This window comes from Notechis scutatus, chromosome 2 (genome assembly GCF_049901735.1).
Source record: "Notechis scutatus isolate UNSWTSFEM ecotype Mainland chromosome 2, rNotScu1.2, whole genome shotgun sequence".
Classification (NCBI taxonomy): Eukaryota; Metazoa; Chordata; class Lepidosauria; order Squamata; family Elapidae; genus Notechis; species Notechis scutatus.
Genome location: NC_142010.1, coordinates 66714720 through 66730797, shown reverse-complemented (window position 1 = coordinate 66730797; position 16078 = coordinate 66714720). Strand labels below are relative to the sequence as shown.

At 41.5% G+C, this 16078-nt stretch overlaps 1 protein-coding gene across 2 annotated transcripts in view; it reads right to left on the bottom strand.

Annotated features, from left to right (window-relative positions):
- The window catches only part of MST1 (macrophage stimulating 1), a 40167-nt gene that overhangs the window by 13234 nt on the left and 10855 nt on the right, over nucleotides 1-16078 (bottom strand). Inside the window, exons 7-11 of one of the 2 annotated variants that reach the window (XM_087954980.1) lie at nucleotides 7977-8095; nucleotides 6591-6750; nucleotides 4312-4442; nucleotides 3687-3789; nucleotides 2133-2269 (exon numbers count right to left, since the gene is read on the bottom strand). In XM_087954980.1, coding sequence (XP_087811106.1) covers nucleotides 2133-2269; nucleotides 3687-3789; nucleotides 4312-4378 — 307 coding nt within the window. In that variant the 5' untranslated portion in view covers nucleotides 4379-4442; nucleotides 6591-6750; nucleotides 7977-8095. Of the gene's footprint in view, nucleotides 1-2132; nucleotides 2270-3686; nucleotides 3790-4311; nucleotides 4443-6590; nucleotides 6754-7976; nucleotides 8096-16078 lie in introns of both variants that reach the window. The other variant, XM_087954981.1, reaches the window with a different exon arrangement.

The window sequence follows — 16078 nt, the reverse complement described above, 5'->3', positions numbered from 1 at the left end:
CAATGGGATATCATACTTCCTTAGGAACACTTATAATATTTCCATATTTTTTCATATTTCTTTCATATTCCTATTCACTTAATTTTTTACAACTCATTAATAATAATTGAAATGTTCCCATCCTTTCCTAATTTCATTCTCTCATTCTCTTTATTTATTAACAAACATTCCATTAGATTACAATGAGTATTTTATCTATCACTTTAACCACACTTATTTCATATTTTCTAAATTCATTTCTATTTCTAATATAACAATACTATCTTATGTACCCTTGCAGAATCCCTCTTTCAATTAAATTTTCAGCCATTATCGCTATGTCTTCTAAATAGGCTTATACCTTTAATCCTTATACGTTTTCCCTGTTTCTCTATATTCTGTTTCTGTCCTTTATAGCTTCTTTTCCTTTCCCTCTTCCCATTCTTCTTCTCCCTCCCCTTTTTGACCCCTTGTCTCTCTAATTCTAAGTCTCTCTTCTGTAATCCTCTCTTCTGTTTCTTCCTAATATTGTAATTACTTTTCAAACTATTCTCTCTTTTTTTGGTTGTTTTTTCAGATCTTAAATTTTTCACTCTTTCTCCCCTTTCCTTTCTTTTCTCCACATAGAATTACTTGGTCATTGTCCCGCCCTTCTTCTTCTTTGTCCCGCCCTTCTTGTTCTACAGGCATTTCTTGTTCTTTCTCATACTTCAGGATCTCCATTTCTAAAAATTGAAATACGAAGCCAAAAAAACCTCTTCCTTCTTGTGCATCTTCTTTCTGTTTTTAAGTTCCATTTTTAGTTCTTCCAAGAGTAATACCATTTTAAAAACTTTTAAGCAACCACCTGATTGATTTGAATCCTTTAAATCCAATAACCAAAAATCCAAAAATCACCAAGCAATCCAAATAATCCAAAGCTGTTTCTTCTTGCTTCTTTTTTCCACTTTCTCTTCCTGGGGTTCTATTATCTTGCTACAAAGTTTCAGTTAGAATGTATCTTTTAGGAATCTTGTTAAAATTTCACTGTTAATTCCTTTTACTTCCAGGTGGTCTCCTCCATTTTTCCAGATCCCACCCTTTTGTTTTTCCTTTTCTCTCCTTTCCTTCTTTTAAAAATTTTTGAAAGTCAAAAAGTCTTTATTATCCCTTTGACATTTTATTTTCAGCTTAAATGCCTGTTAATGTCAAAGTGGTTTTTTGTCAGTTTCTTACTTAAATCTCTTAGTTGTCAATATGGAGAAAGAAAGAAAAGAAACCAAATCCTTTCCCTTCCCTCTCTCATTCACCGCTTCAAAATCTTCTTTGGGAACAATGTTATTCTTCATAGTTCAAATTCCAGGGTACTTTATGTTGTTGCTTTTTCAGTTCGATCCGGTCAGCCAAAACTTTCTCTTCTTATCTTCTTCCTGCACATTCTTTTCCGGTTGAGTTCTTCTTTGAGGTGGCCATTTCTGACCACCATTGCAACTGCCTTTGGGAAAGGGAGTAATGGCCAGCTGGGGAGGAGAGATGTGGCTCTCCTCAACCCTGCTGGCAGCCTCCCCCCTCTTCACCACGTCTACGGGGTGGCTTAGCCCCGAATCCAGCCAGCTCGGGGCACTCCGGTGGCGAGCATGGATTGAAACTGCACATGATCACGGATTTCGGTCTATCGCTGAAGAAGCTCAAACCGGAAGTCTCCACTGGCCCTACTTTCTGAAGTTAATAGGATTGGAATCTAACAATATTTGGAAATCCAGAGGTGCTCAGTTCTGTTATGAATATAAATATAAATACCTCAACGATCAATAAGAAATCATATTGTTGTATATTTTATTCATGTATTTATTGTATTTATATGCTGCCCATCTTCCCCTCTTGGAAATGGGGAGTTGTGGTTGTGCTAGACTGTTTAATTTATATTGTGAATGCATGCACCACTATTTATATGCTTTCAAATGCTCAAACAACTTGTGTTGCAAACAAAGAAACAACTACTGCTTCAAAAAAGAACAAGTAAGCCAAAGATTTCTGGCCACACAGAGGCCAATGTGGACATGAATAATCTTGGCCCCTTGAAGAAAATCTAGGCAAGATGACAACATCTGTAGCTGGCTCCCAAGAATAGACACTAAGGCAGAGTCCATTGCTTCATCATGAATCAAACTTACCACATGGTTTAATGGCACAGTAATCAAATTGAGTGTTAGGATCCATAGTGTAGCACCAGGGCCCATGACTGTCATTGTCAGGGTTACGACAATAGTTCTGTTCAAGGCGCACATTAGGTAGTAAGGGGAAGAAGTGCCTAGGAAAATTCAAAAAGACTGTTCAGTATTGTGTCATTTTTTCTGTTTCATACTTAGGAGATTACTGTGTTTTTTAAAATAAAAGTTACATATAGTTGTCAATGTGTTCTTATGGATGATTCAGACACTTGAAAGCATTTCCATCAACAGATACTAATTTTTCCCTAAAATTCATCTTTGACTTCTGAAAAAATGCAGTTTTTCTTCAGGGATTTCAGTATATTCGCTCTTATCTATTTGCACACTTCTGACAAGCACATGTCAATGTGACATCTACCTGCTGTGGCTCTTCTCTATTTATATATAAATTGTACTTGTTCACTGCATTGTCTCTGTCAAACTCAACTAACTTGATCTTTGATAATTGAATGGAGGGAGTATTTTAGAGCTTTGAATAAGAACTACAATGTTGTGAGAATGTTTAAAAATGATAAGGCTGCAGTTGGGAGACAGAATGATGGAGACATCTTAAAATACAGATCTGCTTGCAGAGTGGATGTACAATTTGTTGAATGTGTGAAGGTTGTATCTGTCTGACAACTGGGAAAAGGCTGTTACTGTTTCCTAATCAAAGGCAAAGATAACAAGAATAAATCAAACATTACAGGGAACTTTGAGCATAAGAGAACCTGAGAAGGAGTTTGCAGGATTCTGATACAAGGACATAAAGAATGAGTGATATTTGGTCTTTAAATGATCCAATTACCTTTTCTGTTCTCGCTTGTCCCTTTCTTAATCATCGATTCACGTCATTCAACAAATGTTCTTTCTTGGATGGATAGCCATCACCTTTGTGGGAAGAGCTGCAATGGACTATGAACACAGGGCATTTCTCTTTTTATGGCCTTGCCCACCTCCTTCAACCAAAAGAGAAGGTGGTTTCTATTTCCCAAAGCAGCCATATAATAGAGAAATACTATTCTAGAACTCTTTTTTTCCAGTAAGCTTTATGAACTCACCAATTTTCCATCATTCCAGAACTTAAGAAAGGGCCCTATCTGTATAGCAAGTAATCAGCCACCATTTTTCTCCTTGTCTTCCACTGAGATATTCCCCCACCACCACCACTGAAAATATTGTTTTTGTTAGGTCCATTTTTTATACTTTCATCATTCATGGAAGTATATTCCATGTTATTATTAACATTTTATTTTTCAAAAACTTGGCATGGTTCCTAATGACACATTTAAGATCCTGTCAATCTTGCCCTCAGAAAACAGTGAATAGGTTGGGTGAGCTCAGGCCATGAGAGGTGAGATGCTTTCTCACAGAATCAAGCCAAATAGCTGCCATCTGAGCATTTTTCATGAAGTCTAGGTGCTAATAGGGTTAACTCTTTCTCCCTGTTATGACCAAGACTTAACGAGGGAAGGGGAAACAGCATACTGATAAATTTCCCACCATTCATACACTTACTGGAGTGTGTGAGGGGTTTTCTCCTTCCATTTCTGGCAGGTAATTCCTTTCCGGGTCTTACTAACTGTGCCTTGGTAATCTTCCCCATTTCCATGGTAACAGTCTGTGGAAATCAAAGACTCACCTGAGTTCATTTGCCTGTCTTGGTACACACATTATGTACAAATATTTGAGTTTCAAACATTATGCTTTCCAACCACCAAGGGATTATGCTCTCCTGGAAGATCTAGAGAGCAACAGTTTACCAATCTCTGTTCAATAACTAATAAGACTCTTCGAGAACCCAAGACTTGCTACAAGGGGTAACCTTGAGGGGGAAACATCACAGTGACTACAGAAAATTGGATTATAGATGGGCTGAAAGAGGGAACAGAAAATCAAGAGCTGGGATGGAAAAATAGAAGCACTCAGTATTTTGCCCTTTGATCTGCATCATCATCATGGTGACTTATAGAATCCTAATAGTCACTCAAATGATACGCAGGTAGAACTCTGCTGCTTCTTTTCTCGCGCCATGAGAATAAACACTTCAAACATTATGAATAATACAGCCCAGACTCCTGTGAGAAGAGTCTCTGGGGAAAAAAACTCTTTCTAGATCCCAACTTGGGGCCACCATTCTTACCTTCTGCCTCCACATCCTCAGCACAGCGCTTGATCTGGAAACAGAAAGCTCTAGGCAGGCTGGTCATGGTAGTGAAGCACCAGGGAGCCTCTGAACCATCAGGATTCCGACAGTAATTCTCACTTAGGTCTCTACAAGGTAGAACCAAGGCAGAACCTCAGCATTCTTCTGAAGATGTACCCAATGCTTCTAGCAGGCCTCCAATATAAACTCTGTTGCAGTTTCCAAGACTGAGCACTCTGGAAGATACTTCAGGGTTAATTGGTCCACAATTAACTGTCATAAGATTTGTTTTTTTAGACTTACACAGTCCCAGACTTACACAGACCTGTGGTTAGTGAAGTTCTGTAATCATCCAAGTTAGTTTACTACATAGGCTTTCAGTCAGATTCTGAGCTTCATCAATAGACTGTCTTAACTTTGAAATCTCTAAATGATTTGTAACTGGAGAACCCGAGACACTGTCCTTTCTAGGTAAAATGCTTTGCTATTGTCACCAGAGACCTGACCTGGAATACATCTGTCCTCAGAGAGAAAACCAGTGACATCTGGAATCAAGGTTTCTTCAAAGCTGGACAATCTTTATGGGTAAGCTATCCTGCCTGTCCTCCTGCCTTGCTTTCAGACTTGAGAATGAGGCCTTGGAGCAAGTATACCTATCAAGAAACCTGCCAGGCACTTTCCAAGTTTCCAAAGAAAAGAAGACAGCTTCCATATTAGTCCCTTTGCTTAGGAGGCATCAGCAAAGCCAGAGGAGAAATCGTTCAACTTGCTGATGGGGAGTGAATTGGATACAGCAGAGACAGGTTTAGGGCAAGCAATGGGGGTCACAAATGATACAACTGGCACTGTTTGGGGCCAAGGTAAAATTTGTGAATAATGTTCCACTCACTCATGAGAAAAGGCTTAGACTGAGGCACTGCAGGCAATCTGGCCACCATTTGTGATGCTACAGCACAAAGGCCTCACTCACTATGAGGAAAGACAGAGAGAGTGATGGAGATGAGCACAGCAATCCATTCTCAATCCTGTTGGACTTCTGCACTAAAAATACAGAGAATGAAATGTAGGCACTAACAGGCACAGATATTCAAGTGGAATTCCTAAATGAAGCCAACGCTCACAAGCAATTTTCATAGAACATTTTGTTGGAGAAAAGCCAAAGGGAGGGGTTAGTAAAGCATTTGGCTTCTTTTCCTTTTTCCCTTTTGAAGTGTAATAAGAATTTCCTTTCTTTGAATATATACTCCCTAAAGCATAGGATGCACGGTATTTAAAGAGAATCGGTTCGGAGTCATTTTCTAAAGTTTTACTGTTTATCATGCTGTGCAAACCAGAACAAAAATAATGTCCCTTTTTCTTGGGCTGATATCTGTAAAATTACTCTGATGGAAAGGAAACAGCCTTCCTGTCTCTAGTGAAATAATAAAGTCAAACTAACTATGCCCAAGTGGCATCACTTGACTGATTGTCAATCCTGAAGCGAACCTGGCTGGGGCCGTTATTGAGACTTCAGGGTTACCACTAGATGGGAGAAGGAGGGAAATAGTCAAAATAAGAAGTTTTCCTGTGGGAATCAAGGTCATTTCAACAGGTGGCTGTGAGAGGAGGAGTGAAGTAACTAGGCAACTGGCCAGCACCTCAATTGGACCATGTGATTGATGACTTGGGGAAAGGGGGAAAACTTTCTCTTTTAATGAGGTGAAAACCACGGGAACTTTCAGAATTGGTTTTCACCAGTTGTGCCAATATGATGTATCCAATAAAATTGTTCTTTGAGGAATCTACCTGCCTCGGAGCTCTGTCTTCTATGAGTGCATTACTTGGAACGCTGACGCTGATCTTCAAAAGAATAGAGCAAAGGTCCACCCATCACTAGCCCATTACTGGGCTGTAGCAGTGGTGGGATTCAAATTTTTTTACTACCGGTTCTGTGGGCGTGGCTTGATGGGCATGGCAGGGGAAGGATACTGTAAAATCTCCAGTCAGAGTTGGTATTTGCCAGTTCTCCAAACTAATTAAAATTTTCACTACCAGTTCTCCAGAACTGGTCAGAACCTGCTGAATACCACCTCTGGGCTGTAGGGTAGACCAAAAAAGAGGAAAAAAAACCCCCTACTTTTGTCTCAAACCAAAATGGATAATCTCATGTAGTGGGATGAAGCTCAAGTGGTGGGACTTTTTATGCCCAGGAGCAGGAGACCTTTTCAGAGGAAATGCTTCCACTCCCATTTCTACTTTGACTATATTTCTGGCAGAACAGCATCCCCAATGCATACTTGCATGGATATTTCTCAGGGTGGAAATTGTGTCGGTGTGGTGTCTGTGAGTCCCAGCGTTGGCAGGGGACGCCCGATGTAGTGACATTCACCTTGCCTCGATAGTCGTCTCCTTTCAGCCGGAAGCAGTTGGTTGTAGTAGGCAGGTGTGGACGTTTCTCTGCTTCCAAAAGGGAGAATCCACGGAAATCAAATCACAAAGTGTATCACAAATCCTTCATAGCATGAATGAAAAAAAGAATACCACGTTCATTCCTGAACTTACATCAAAGTGGCTGGAAAAGAATGTTTTGGGGATCCAATCTGGGTCGGTCACACTCTGCTAGACATGGGTTCCCAGAGGATGGGCTCCAGCACAGCTCCAAAAGCTCGGAAGACTAAACCTCTGGTCCCAGCGACCAACCCAGATTGGATCCTGCAACATTTTCCTGGGATAGTATATTCACCTTCACTTGTAAGAACGCTTTTACTTATTCAAGATTCAACATTTTAAAACTGTAAAATTTACATTCCAATTTTCATTAAGTGCAATCTACAATTACAAAATGGATGAAAGCGGTGTTTTCAACTTCAGCCTCTTTAAGATGCACGGACTTCAACTCCCAGAATTCCAATGCTGGCTAGGCTGCTGAGGCTGACAAACACTGGATTAGACACTATTGAATCAGCCCCCCAAAAAACCCTGCATACATTGTTGAGCACATGATTCCCATCCACATTTTTTTTTCTAATTATCTGGCATCCTGCCTTATCTGCTTCTATTCTGCTGCTGTTATGCACATAAAAGGGGTACGGTTGAAATAAGCAAAGTCTGCTTCCTTTGGGATGGTCTTACAGTATTGTTTTCAGAGGCTCTGGAAAGTTTTGTACCTTTTGAGAGATAGATAACAGAGATTGGTGCTACTATTAGGCCCTCTATCCTTTTATCTCTAGCCTGTTGTTTATAGCTTTCTCTCTGTGTTTATGCCTGTCTTTTGTCCCATTAGCTAGTTAATTGAGTTTAGGTTGTTGTAGATGTTTTGATAAGTAAATTTTAAGCTATAGTTTTCGCTCAGTGAACTGAGTTAGCGCATGAGCTTGCTCTGATCTGGATATAGGGACTGACTAGGATGCAAACTGAACCAGAAATTAATCACAGTAATTTAACCACCCTGAGGACTTTCACGCTGCATTTTACGTATTAAGAGACAGATTTTGTGCATCATAAAATAGTAGATAGTCATCTGAAGATTTTTCTTTCTTTGTTACATGTAGCTTTTGTAAATGTATTAAAATACCATTTGTCTCCACATAGTCTCAAATTCCCCAGTGCATCTGAAAATTAGATAATGACTAATCCCTTTGTGATATATTTCCAACTAAGAACTGGACCTCAGAAGGACTTACTGCATTTACGAATGTGACAGAATTCACGCTCCTTGGCCCGATCCACTGTATAACACCAAGGCTTCTCAGAACTGTCAGGATTACGGCAATAATTATCAGCAAGGTCTTTATCTGGGTATCTTTTTAAAAAAATAACAGAGAAAGGTAGAATTAAACAAAAACACTATTCTCAATATTGAAAACGGACATGATGTGCTTCATAATGTCAACATCAAAGAAAAAAACTGGTGGCTATAACTGTGGGGTTTGTTCATCATGTCCAATTGGAAGCAGGCTTGTAAGAGGCTAATAGTCATTTATACCAAATGAGACCAGTAGTCAGTTTAGTTCAGCTTTACCCATCTTGACCATGGTTTTCAGGCAGAAATTTTATCATATGTGAAATGGAACAAACCGATCCTAATTTCACACACACACACACACACACACACACACATATTTGTTTCCGTAGATTTTCACGGGTACAGGTATGCAGGTCTTGGCGCGTTCGGGTCTTTTTCCATGTAAGATTGATTTTACACAGGAAAAGACCTGAACACACCAAGACCTGCATATATATATATATCGCATCCATATATATATGGATCTTTGGTTATTCGGGTTTTCTCCGAGATTGGAAGTATCTAGCAGCGTTTCGATGAAGTCTCATTCATCATCTTCAGGCTTGTGTCTTCGAAGACACAAGCCTGAAGATGATGAATGAGACTTCATCAACGCTGCCAGATTCAATCTACGCTGGAAAACCCATAACCAAAGATCCACATACAAATACGCGAGAACCTCAGAAAACAAATATATGTATATATATTTACCCATATATTTACCCACAAACATATATATATTTCCCATGTCATTATAGTTGTGCTTTTAAAGTTGTAGCAACGTTTCGGCAGAATCTCATCTGCCACCATCAGGCTTCTGTATTGTGTTTGTCTGTGAGTCAGACTTTCACAGCCGTTTCAGAATGTTTTTTTTCTTCATTCTGATTGGTTGGGCATCTTGGTCTGTGTTTATTGGTCTTTTTTCAATCTCTATGGCCTGAAAAGACCTGAAAGCATGAATAGAAGATATGACTCCACCAGACAGTCAATTATCTGGAAGCCTGCACTCTCAAACAAAAAAATCTCCACACCACAAGCCAGGCAAACACCTGGGCACAAACAGACTCCCCCTGATACCCTCCAGCTCAAACACACCCCAACCAGGCACCCAGATGAAACCTAGCTTCCTAATAAATGATAGCTGTCCTTTTACTGGGAGCCAAGCCGCACTAAAAGCCTCCAATACAAGAAACACAATGTTGCCAGCCAATCAAGACAAAAAAAGCCACAAAACAGACAGAAGATATTAGAAACACCAATCAAGCAGAACACAGCAAACTCCAAGACCAATAAACACAGACCAAGACGAGATGAGATTCTGCCAAAATGTTGCTACAACATATATATATGTGTGTGTGTGTGTGTGTGTGTGTGTGTGTGGCATTCAGCTTTTTCGGGTATTTTCCCACGTCATTGTAGTTGTGCTTTTAAAGTTGTAGCAACGTTTTGGCAGAATCTCATATGAGATTCTGCCGAAACGCTGCTACAACTTTAAAAGCAAATATATATATATATATATATATATATATAGATAGATAGATAGATAGATAGATAGATAGATAGATAGATAGATAGATATATGTTTTCTGAGGTTCTCGCGGGTATTTGTATGTGGATCTTTGGTTATTCGGGTTTTCTCCCGCGTAAGATTCAAAGTATCTAGGCAACGCGTTCGGCGAGGTCCCACTCGCCATCTTCAGGCTGGTGCTTTCGGCTTAGTGCCAGTGCAAGCAGTGTGTGACCGGAGCTGCCATCTCTCTATATATACAAGTGGTGGGGATGGTGTGCTGGGCTGGTTGGCTGTGCTGCAGCCTCTTGATTGGTTGATGGAGTTGATGTTGGTATAATGGGCTGTGTAATGGCCTTTTGTTGTAGAGATATCCTGGATCTTGTGCTGTCATCTCCTGGGTCGTTAGCCTCTTGTGTTTTAACGGCTTGGGTAATGGGTTGTGTGATGGGCTTGTGAGTTCTTTTGTTGTGGTATCCTGGGTCTTGCGTTGTAATCTCCTGGGTCGTTTGTGTTTTGATCTCTTTTCCATTAGCCTCCTGTGTAGTAACAGCTTGGGTAATGGGTTGTGTGATGACCTTGTGAGATTTATTGCTGTGGTATCCTTGGTCTTGTGCTGTGATATCCTGGGTCATTTGCTGTGTTGTGACTTCTTGAGTTCTTGAGGTGTAATTTCTTGAGTTTTCTGATGTGATGTCCTGAGCGGGTGGCTGTGATGTAGCATTTTGGGTTTTTAATATGGCTTTGAGTTTGGGGTCTGGGTCTGTGTTCGTTTGGCTTCGAGTTCGTGGTCGTGCACATCTTCATGGTGGGGGTCAGTTCGCTTCATGTATGGTTCAGAGGAGTTTGAAGTGGGTAGTGATGCAGCTGCAGTGCGGCTTCTGGTCTGTGGTCGTGTCTCATCTTCTGTGTGGGTGTGAGTCTGATTTTTACGTGGAAGTGTGGTGGTGGCATCTTGTGTGGCCCTCATGGGTGTGGGTCTGGTGTCATTTATCATGTTGGGTACTCGTCTGTTCATGAGGGCGGGTTTCCAAATGGCTGGTAAGCGGGAGGTGTCATCTCTTTTATTCATGCTGTGTGGGCGTTTTTCTATCTCTATGGCTTCTCTGATTATTCTGCTGCTGTGGTGTTCAGTTTTGGCGATAGTTCTGGTATTTTTAAAGTCAATCTCATGTCCTGTGGCTTTGAGGTGTTGGACCAGGGAAGAGGTTGGTTCTTCTTTTTGATTGAGTTCTTATGTTCTTCAACGCGTGCACTTATTCTTCTGTTAGTTTGTCCAATGTATGTGGTGAGGCAGGCAGTGCAGGGGATTTCATATACTCCTTGGTTTTCTAACTCGATTTTGTCTTTGGGGTTTCTTAGGATGGTGGATATTTTTCTGTTTGTGCAGAATGCTGTTTTAATGTTGTGTTTTTGGAGGATCTTGCTGATTTTGTCTGTAGTGCCTTTTATATATGGGAGGAGGGCTTTGCCGTTCTCTTGTTCTCTGTCTTGGATTTTGGTTGGGGTTTCTTTTTGGATTAGGTGGGTGATCTTCTTTCTTTGAAATCCATTGGCTGTTAGTACATTGGTGAGAGTGTTTAGTTCGGTTTTTAGGTGTTGTTCATCAGCTAAGCATTTTGTTCTGGAGATGAGTGTCTCAGCTACGGAATTGATCTGTGCTGGGTGGTGGTGTGAGAGTGCGTGTAGATAGCGGTTTGTATGTGTTTTCTTTTGGTAGATGGTGTGTCCTAGGGAGCCATTGGGTTTTTTGTATACCAAGACATCTAGGAAGGGAAGTTGATTGTTAGCTTCTGTTTCCATGGTGAATTGTATTTTGGGGTGTAGGCTGTTGAGGTGTGTGAGGAAGTTGTTCAGTTTTTCTTTCCCGTGTGGCCAGATTATGAAGGTGTCATCTACGTATCTGAGCCAGAGTTTGGGTTTGTGATCATATTTTTCTAGAGCTTGTGTTTCAAAGTGTTCCATGTAGAGGTTTGCGATGACAGGTGAGAGGGGTGATCCCATGGGTGCTCCTTCTATTTGTTTGTATTTTTGTCCATTGTAGGTGAAGTATGTATTGGATAGACAGTGGTTGGTCAGATCTAGGATGTGCTTGGGGGTTGTATTTGTTTTGGATGGCTGTCAAGGCTTCTTTTATTGGCACTTGGGTGAAGAGGGATATGACATCGAAGCTAACAGGTAGGTCGCTGGGTTGTAAGTTTTGTTTCTTTATGATCTCGATGAACTGGAATGAGTTTCTTACATGTGAGTTGATGGATTCTGCATAGGGCTGTAGTTGTTTGGCGAGAAATTTGGCTAGGTTTTGTAGAGGTGAGCCTATGGAGCTGACTATTGGTCTAAGTGGAGTTCCTTCTTTGTGTATCTTGGGGAGACCATAAAGCTTAGGGCATCTGGATGATTTCTCTCTGGGTATGATTCTTTGCTGGATTTCTTCACTGATGGGGAGGCTTTTATTTTGGATCTGGTGGTTTTTTCTAGGTAGGTGGTGGGGTCTGTCTTTAGGGGTTTGTATGTGGGGTCTAGGAGTAGGTTGGTTAACTTGGTTTGGTAGTCAGATGTGTTCATAACCACTGTCGCGTTGCCCTTGTCTGCTGGTAGGATTATTATGCTGGTGTCTTCTTTCAGGTTACGTAGTGCAGTTTGTTCTTCTTGGATAAGTTGCTTTTGGGTGGTTTGCTAGTGCAGAGGATGTTGGTGATTTCGAGTCTGATTCTATTAGCCTCATCAGGGTTGGTTTTGGTCAGGCTGGTTTCAACTCCGCATATGATGGTTTCTGTGGGGATGTGTTTGGGAGCAACAGCAAAGTTGAATCCTTTTGAAAGGACCTTGGTTTCGGCTTCGGTGAGGATCTTGTCTGAGATGTTGTGCACTGTTTGTTTCATGTGTGGCTGTGAGGGGGGAGTTGGTTTCTGGCATTGTTGTAGTTTTCTGAGTTTGTTGGTGTGTGTGTCTGTTTTGAGGGTGGTCTGTGTTTCGGCTCTCCAGACAGCGAGTTGTTTGGATTTGTCCCAAAGTAAGGGGTGAATCTTGTTGCTGAGTCTGAGGTGAAGTGTAAGAAGATCTTTGTTGATTTGGTCTAGGAGAAATCTTTTTGTGTGAAGTTCATTTCTAATTAGGGCCAATTCTGTTCTTTTTAGGATGCGTTTGGTGGCTGCTGTGTTGGTGTGGAATTTCAATTGGAAGCTTGTGGGAATTAAATTTTGATCTCGGCAGTTGCATAGGAATGTGAGGTCACATAAAATGGAAGCTCTTTGGACTTCAAGTTTTCATAAGTCCTGGTCAGATGGTGGGTTTCCTCCCCGTAGAGGTGCAATATTTGTTTTCTGAGGTTTTCGCGGGTATTTGTATGTGGATCTTTGGTTATTCGGGTTTTCTCCGCGTAAGATTCAAAGTATCTAGGCAACGTTTCGGCGAGGTCCCACTCGCCATCTTCAGGCTGGTGCTTTCGGCTTAGTGCCAGTGCAAGCAGTGTGTGACCGGAGCTGCCATCTCTATATATACAAGTGGTGGGGGATGGTGTGCTGGGCTGGTTGGCTGTGCTGCAGCCTCTTGATTGGTTGATGGAGTTGATGTTGGTATAATGGGCTGTGTAATGGCCTTTTGTTGTAGAGATATCCTGGATCTTGTGCTGTCATCTCCTGGGTCGTTAGCCTCTTGTGTTTTAACGGCTTGGGTAATGGGTTGTGTGATGGGCTTGTGAGTTCTTTTGTTGTGGTATCCTGGGTCTTGCGTTGTAATCTCCTGGGTCGTTTGTGTTTTGATCTCTTTTCCATTAGCCTCCTGTGTAGTAACAGCTTGGGTAATGGGTTGTGTGATGACCTTGTGAGATTTATTGCTGTGGTATCCTTGGTCTTGTGCTGTGATATCCTGGGTCATTTGCTGTGTTGTGACTTCTTGAGTTCTTGAGGTGTAATTTCTTGAGTTTTCTGATGTGATGTCCTGAGCGGGTGGCTGTGATGTAGCATTTTGGGTTTTTAATATGGCTTTGAGTTTGGGGTCTGGGTCTGTGTTCGTTTGGCTTCGAGTTCGTGGTCGGTGCCACATCTTCATGGTGGGGGTCAGTTCGCTTCATGTATGGTTCAGAGGAGTTTGAAGTGGGTAGTGATGCAGCTGCAGTGCGGCTTCTGGTCTGTGGTCGTGTCTCATCTTCTGTGTGGGTGTGAGTCTGATTTTACGTGGAAGTGTGGTGGTGGCATCTTGTGTGGCCCTCATGGGTGTGGGTCTGGTGTCATTTATCATGTTGGGTACTCGTCTGTTCATGAGGGCGGGTTTCCAAATGGCTGGTAAGCGGGAGGTGTCATCTCTTTTATTCATGCTGTGTGGGCGTTTTCTATCTCTATGGCTTCTCTGATTATTCTGCTGCTGTGGTGTTCAGTTTTGGCGATAGTTCTGGTATTTTTAAAGTCAATCTCATGTCCTGTGGCTTTGAGGTGTTGGACCAGGGAAGAGGTTGGTTCTTCTTTTTGATTGAGTTCTTATGTTCTTCAACGCGGCACTTATTCTTCTGTTAGTTTGTCCAATGTATGTGGTGAGGCAGGCAGTGCAGGGGATTTCATATACTCCTTGGTTTTCTAACTCGATTTTGTCTTTGGGGTTTCTTAGGATGGTGGATATTTTTCTGTTTGTGCAGAATGCTGTTTTAATGTTGTGTTTTTGGAGGATCTTGCTGATTTTGTCTGTAGTGCCTTTTATATATGGGAGGAGGGCTTTGCCGTTCTCTTGTTCTCTGTCTTGGATTTTGGTTGGGGTTTCTTTTTGGATTAGGTGGGTGATCTTCTTTCTTTGAAATCCATTGGCTGTTAGTACATTGGTGAGAGTGTTTAGTTCGGTTTTTAGGTGTTGTTCATCAGCTAAAGCATTTTGTTCTGGAGATGAGTGTCTCAGCTACGGAATTGATCTGTGCTGGGTGGTGGTGTGAGTGCGTGTAGATAGCGGTTTGTATGTGTTTTCTTTGGTAGATGGTGTGTCCTAGGGAGCCATTGGGTTTTTTGTATACCAAGACATCTAGGAAGGGAAGTTGATTGTTAGCTTCTGTTTCCATGGTGAATTGTATTTTGGGGTGTAGGCTGTTGAGGTGTGTGAGGAAGTTGTTCAGTTTTTCTTTCCCGTGTGGCCAGATTATGAAGGTGTCATCTACGTATCTGAGCCAGAGTTTGGGTTTGTGATCATATTTTTCTAGAGCTTGTGTTTCAAAGTGTTCCATGTAGAGGTTTGCATGACAGGTGAGAGGGTGATCCCATGGGTGCTCCTTCTATTTGTTTGTATTTTTGTCCATTGTAGGTGAAGTATGTATTGGATAGACAGTGGTTGGTCAGATCTAGGATGTGCTTGGGGGTTGTATTTGTTTTGGATGGCTGTCAAGGCTTCTTTTATTAGCACTTGGGTGAAGAGGGATATGACATCGAAGCTAACTGGTAGGTCGCTGGGTTGTAAGTTTTGTTTCTTTATGATCTCGATGAACTGGAATGAGTTTCTTACATGTGAGTTGATGGATTCTGCATAGGGCTGTAGTTGTTTGGCGAGAAATTTGGCTAGGTTTTGTAGAGGTGAGCCTATGGAGCTGACTATTGGTCTAAGTGGAGTTCCTTCTTTGTGTATCTTGGGGAGACCATAAAGCTTAGGGCATCTGGATGATTTCTCTCTGGTATGATTCTTTGCTGGATTTCTTAGCCGATGTCATATCCCTCTTCACCCAAGTGCCAATAAAAAGCCTTGACAGCCATCCAAAACAAATACAACCCCCAAGTACATCCTAGATCTGACCAACCACTGTCTATCCAATACATCACTTCACCTACAATGGACAAAAATACAAACAACAGAAGGAGCACCCATGGGATCACCCTCTCACCTGTCATCGCAAACTTACATGGAACACTTTGAAACACAAGCTCTAGAAAATATGATCACAAACCAAACTCTGGCTCAGATACGTAGATGACACCTTCATAATCTGGCCACACGGGAAAGAAAAACTGAACAACTTCCTCACACACCTCAACAGCCTACACCCCAAAATACAATTCACCATGGAAACAGAAGCTAACAATCAACTTCCTTCCTAGATGTCTTGGTATACAAAAAACCCAATGGCTCCCTAGGACACACCATCTACCAAAAGAAAACACATACAAACCGCTATCTACACGCACTCTCACACCACCACCCAGCACAGATCAATTCCGTAGCTGAGACACTCATCTCCAGAACAAAATGCTTAGCTGATGAACAACACCAAAAACCGAACTAAACACTCTCACCAATGTACTAACAGCCAATGGATTTCAAAGAAAGAAGATCACCCACCTAATCAAAAAGAAACCCCAACCAAAATCCAAGACAGAGAGAACAAGAGAACGGCAAAGCCCTCCTCCCATATATAAAAGGCACTACAGACAAAATCAGCAAGATCCTCCAAAAACACAACATTAAAAACAGCATTCTGCACAAACAGAAAAATATCCACCATCCTAAGAAACCCCAAAGACAAAATC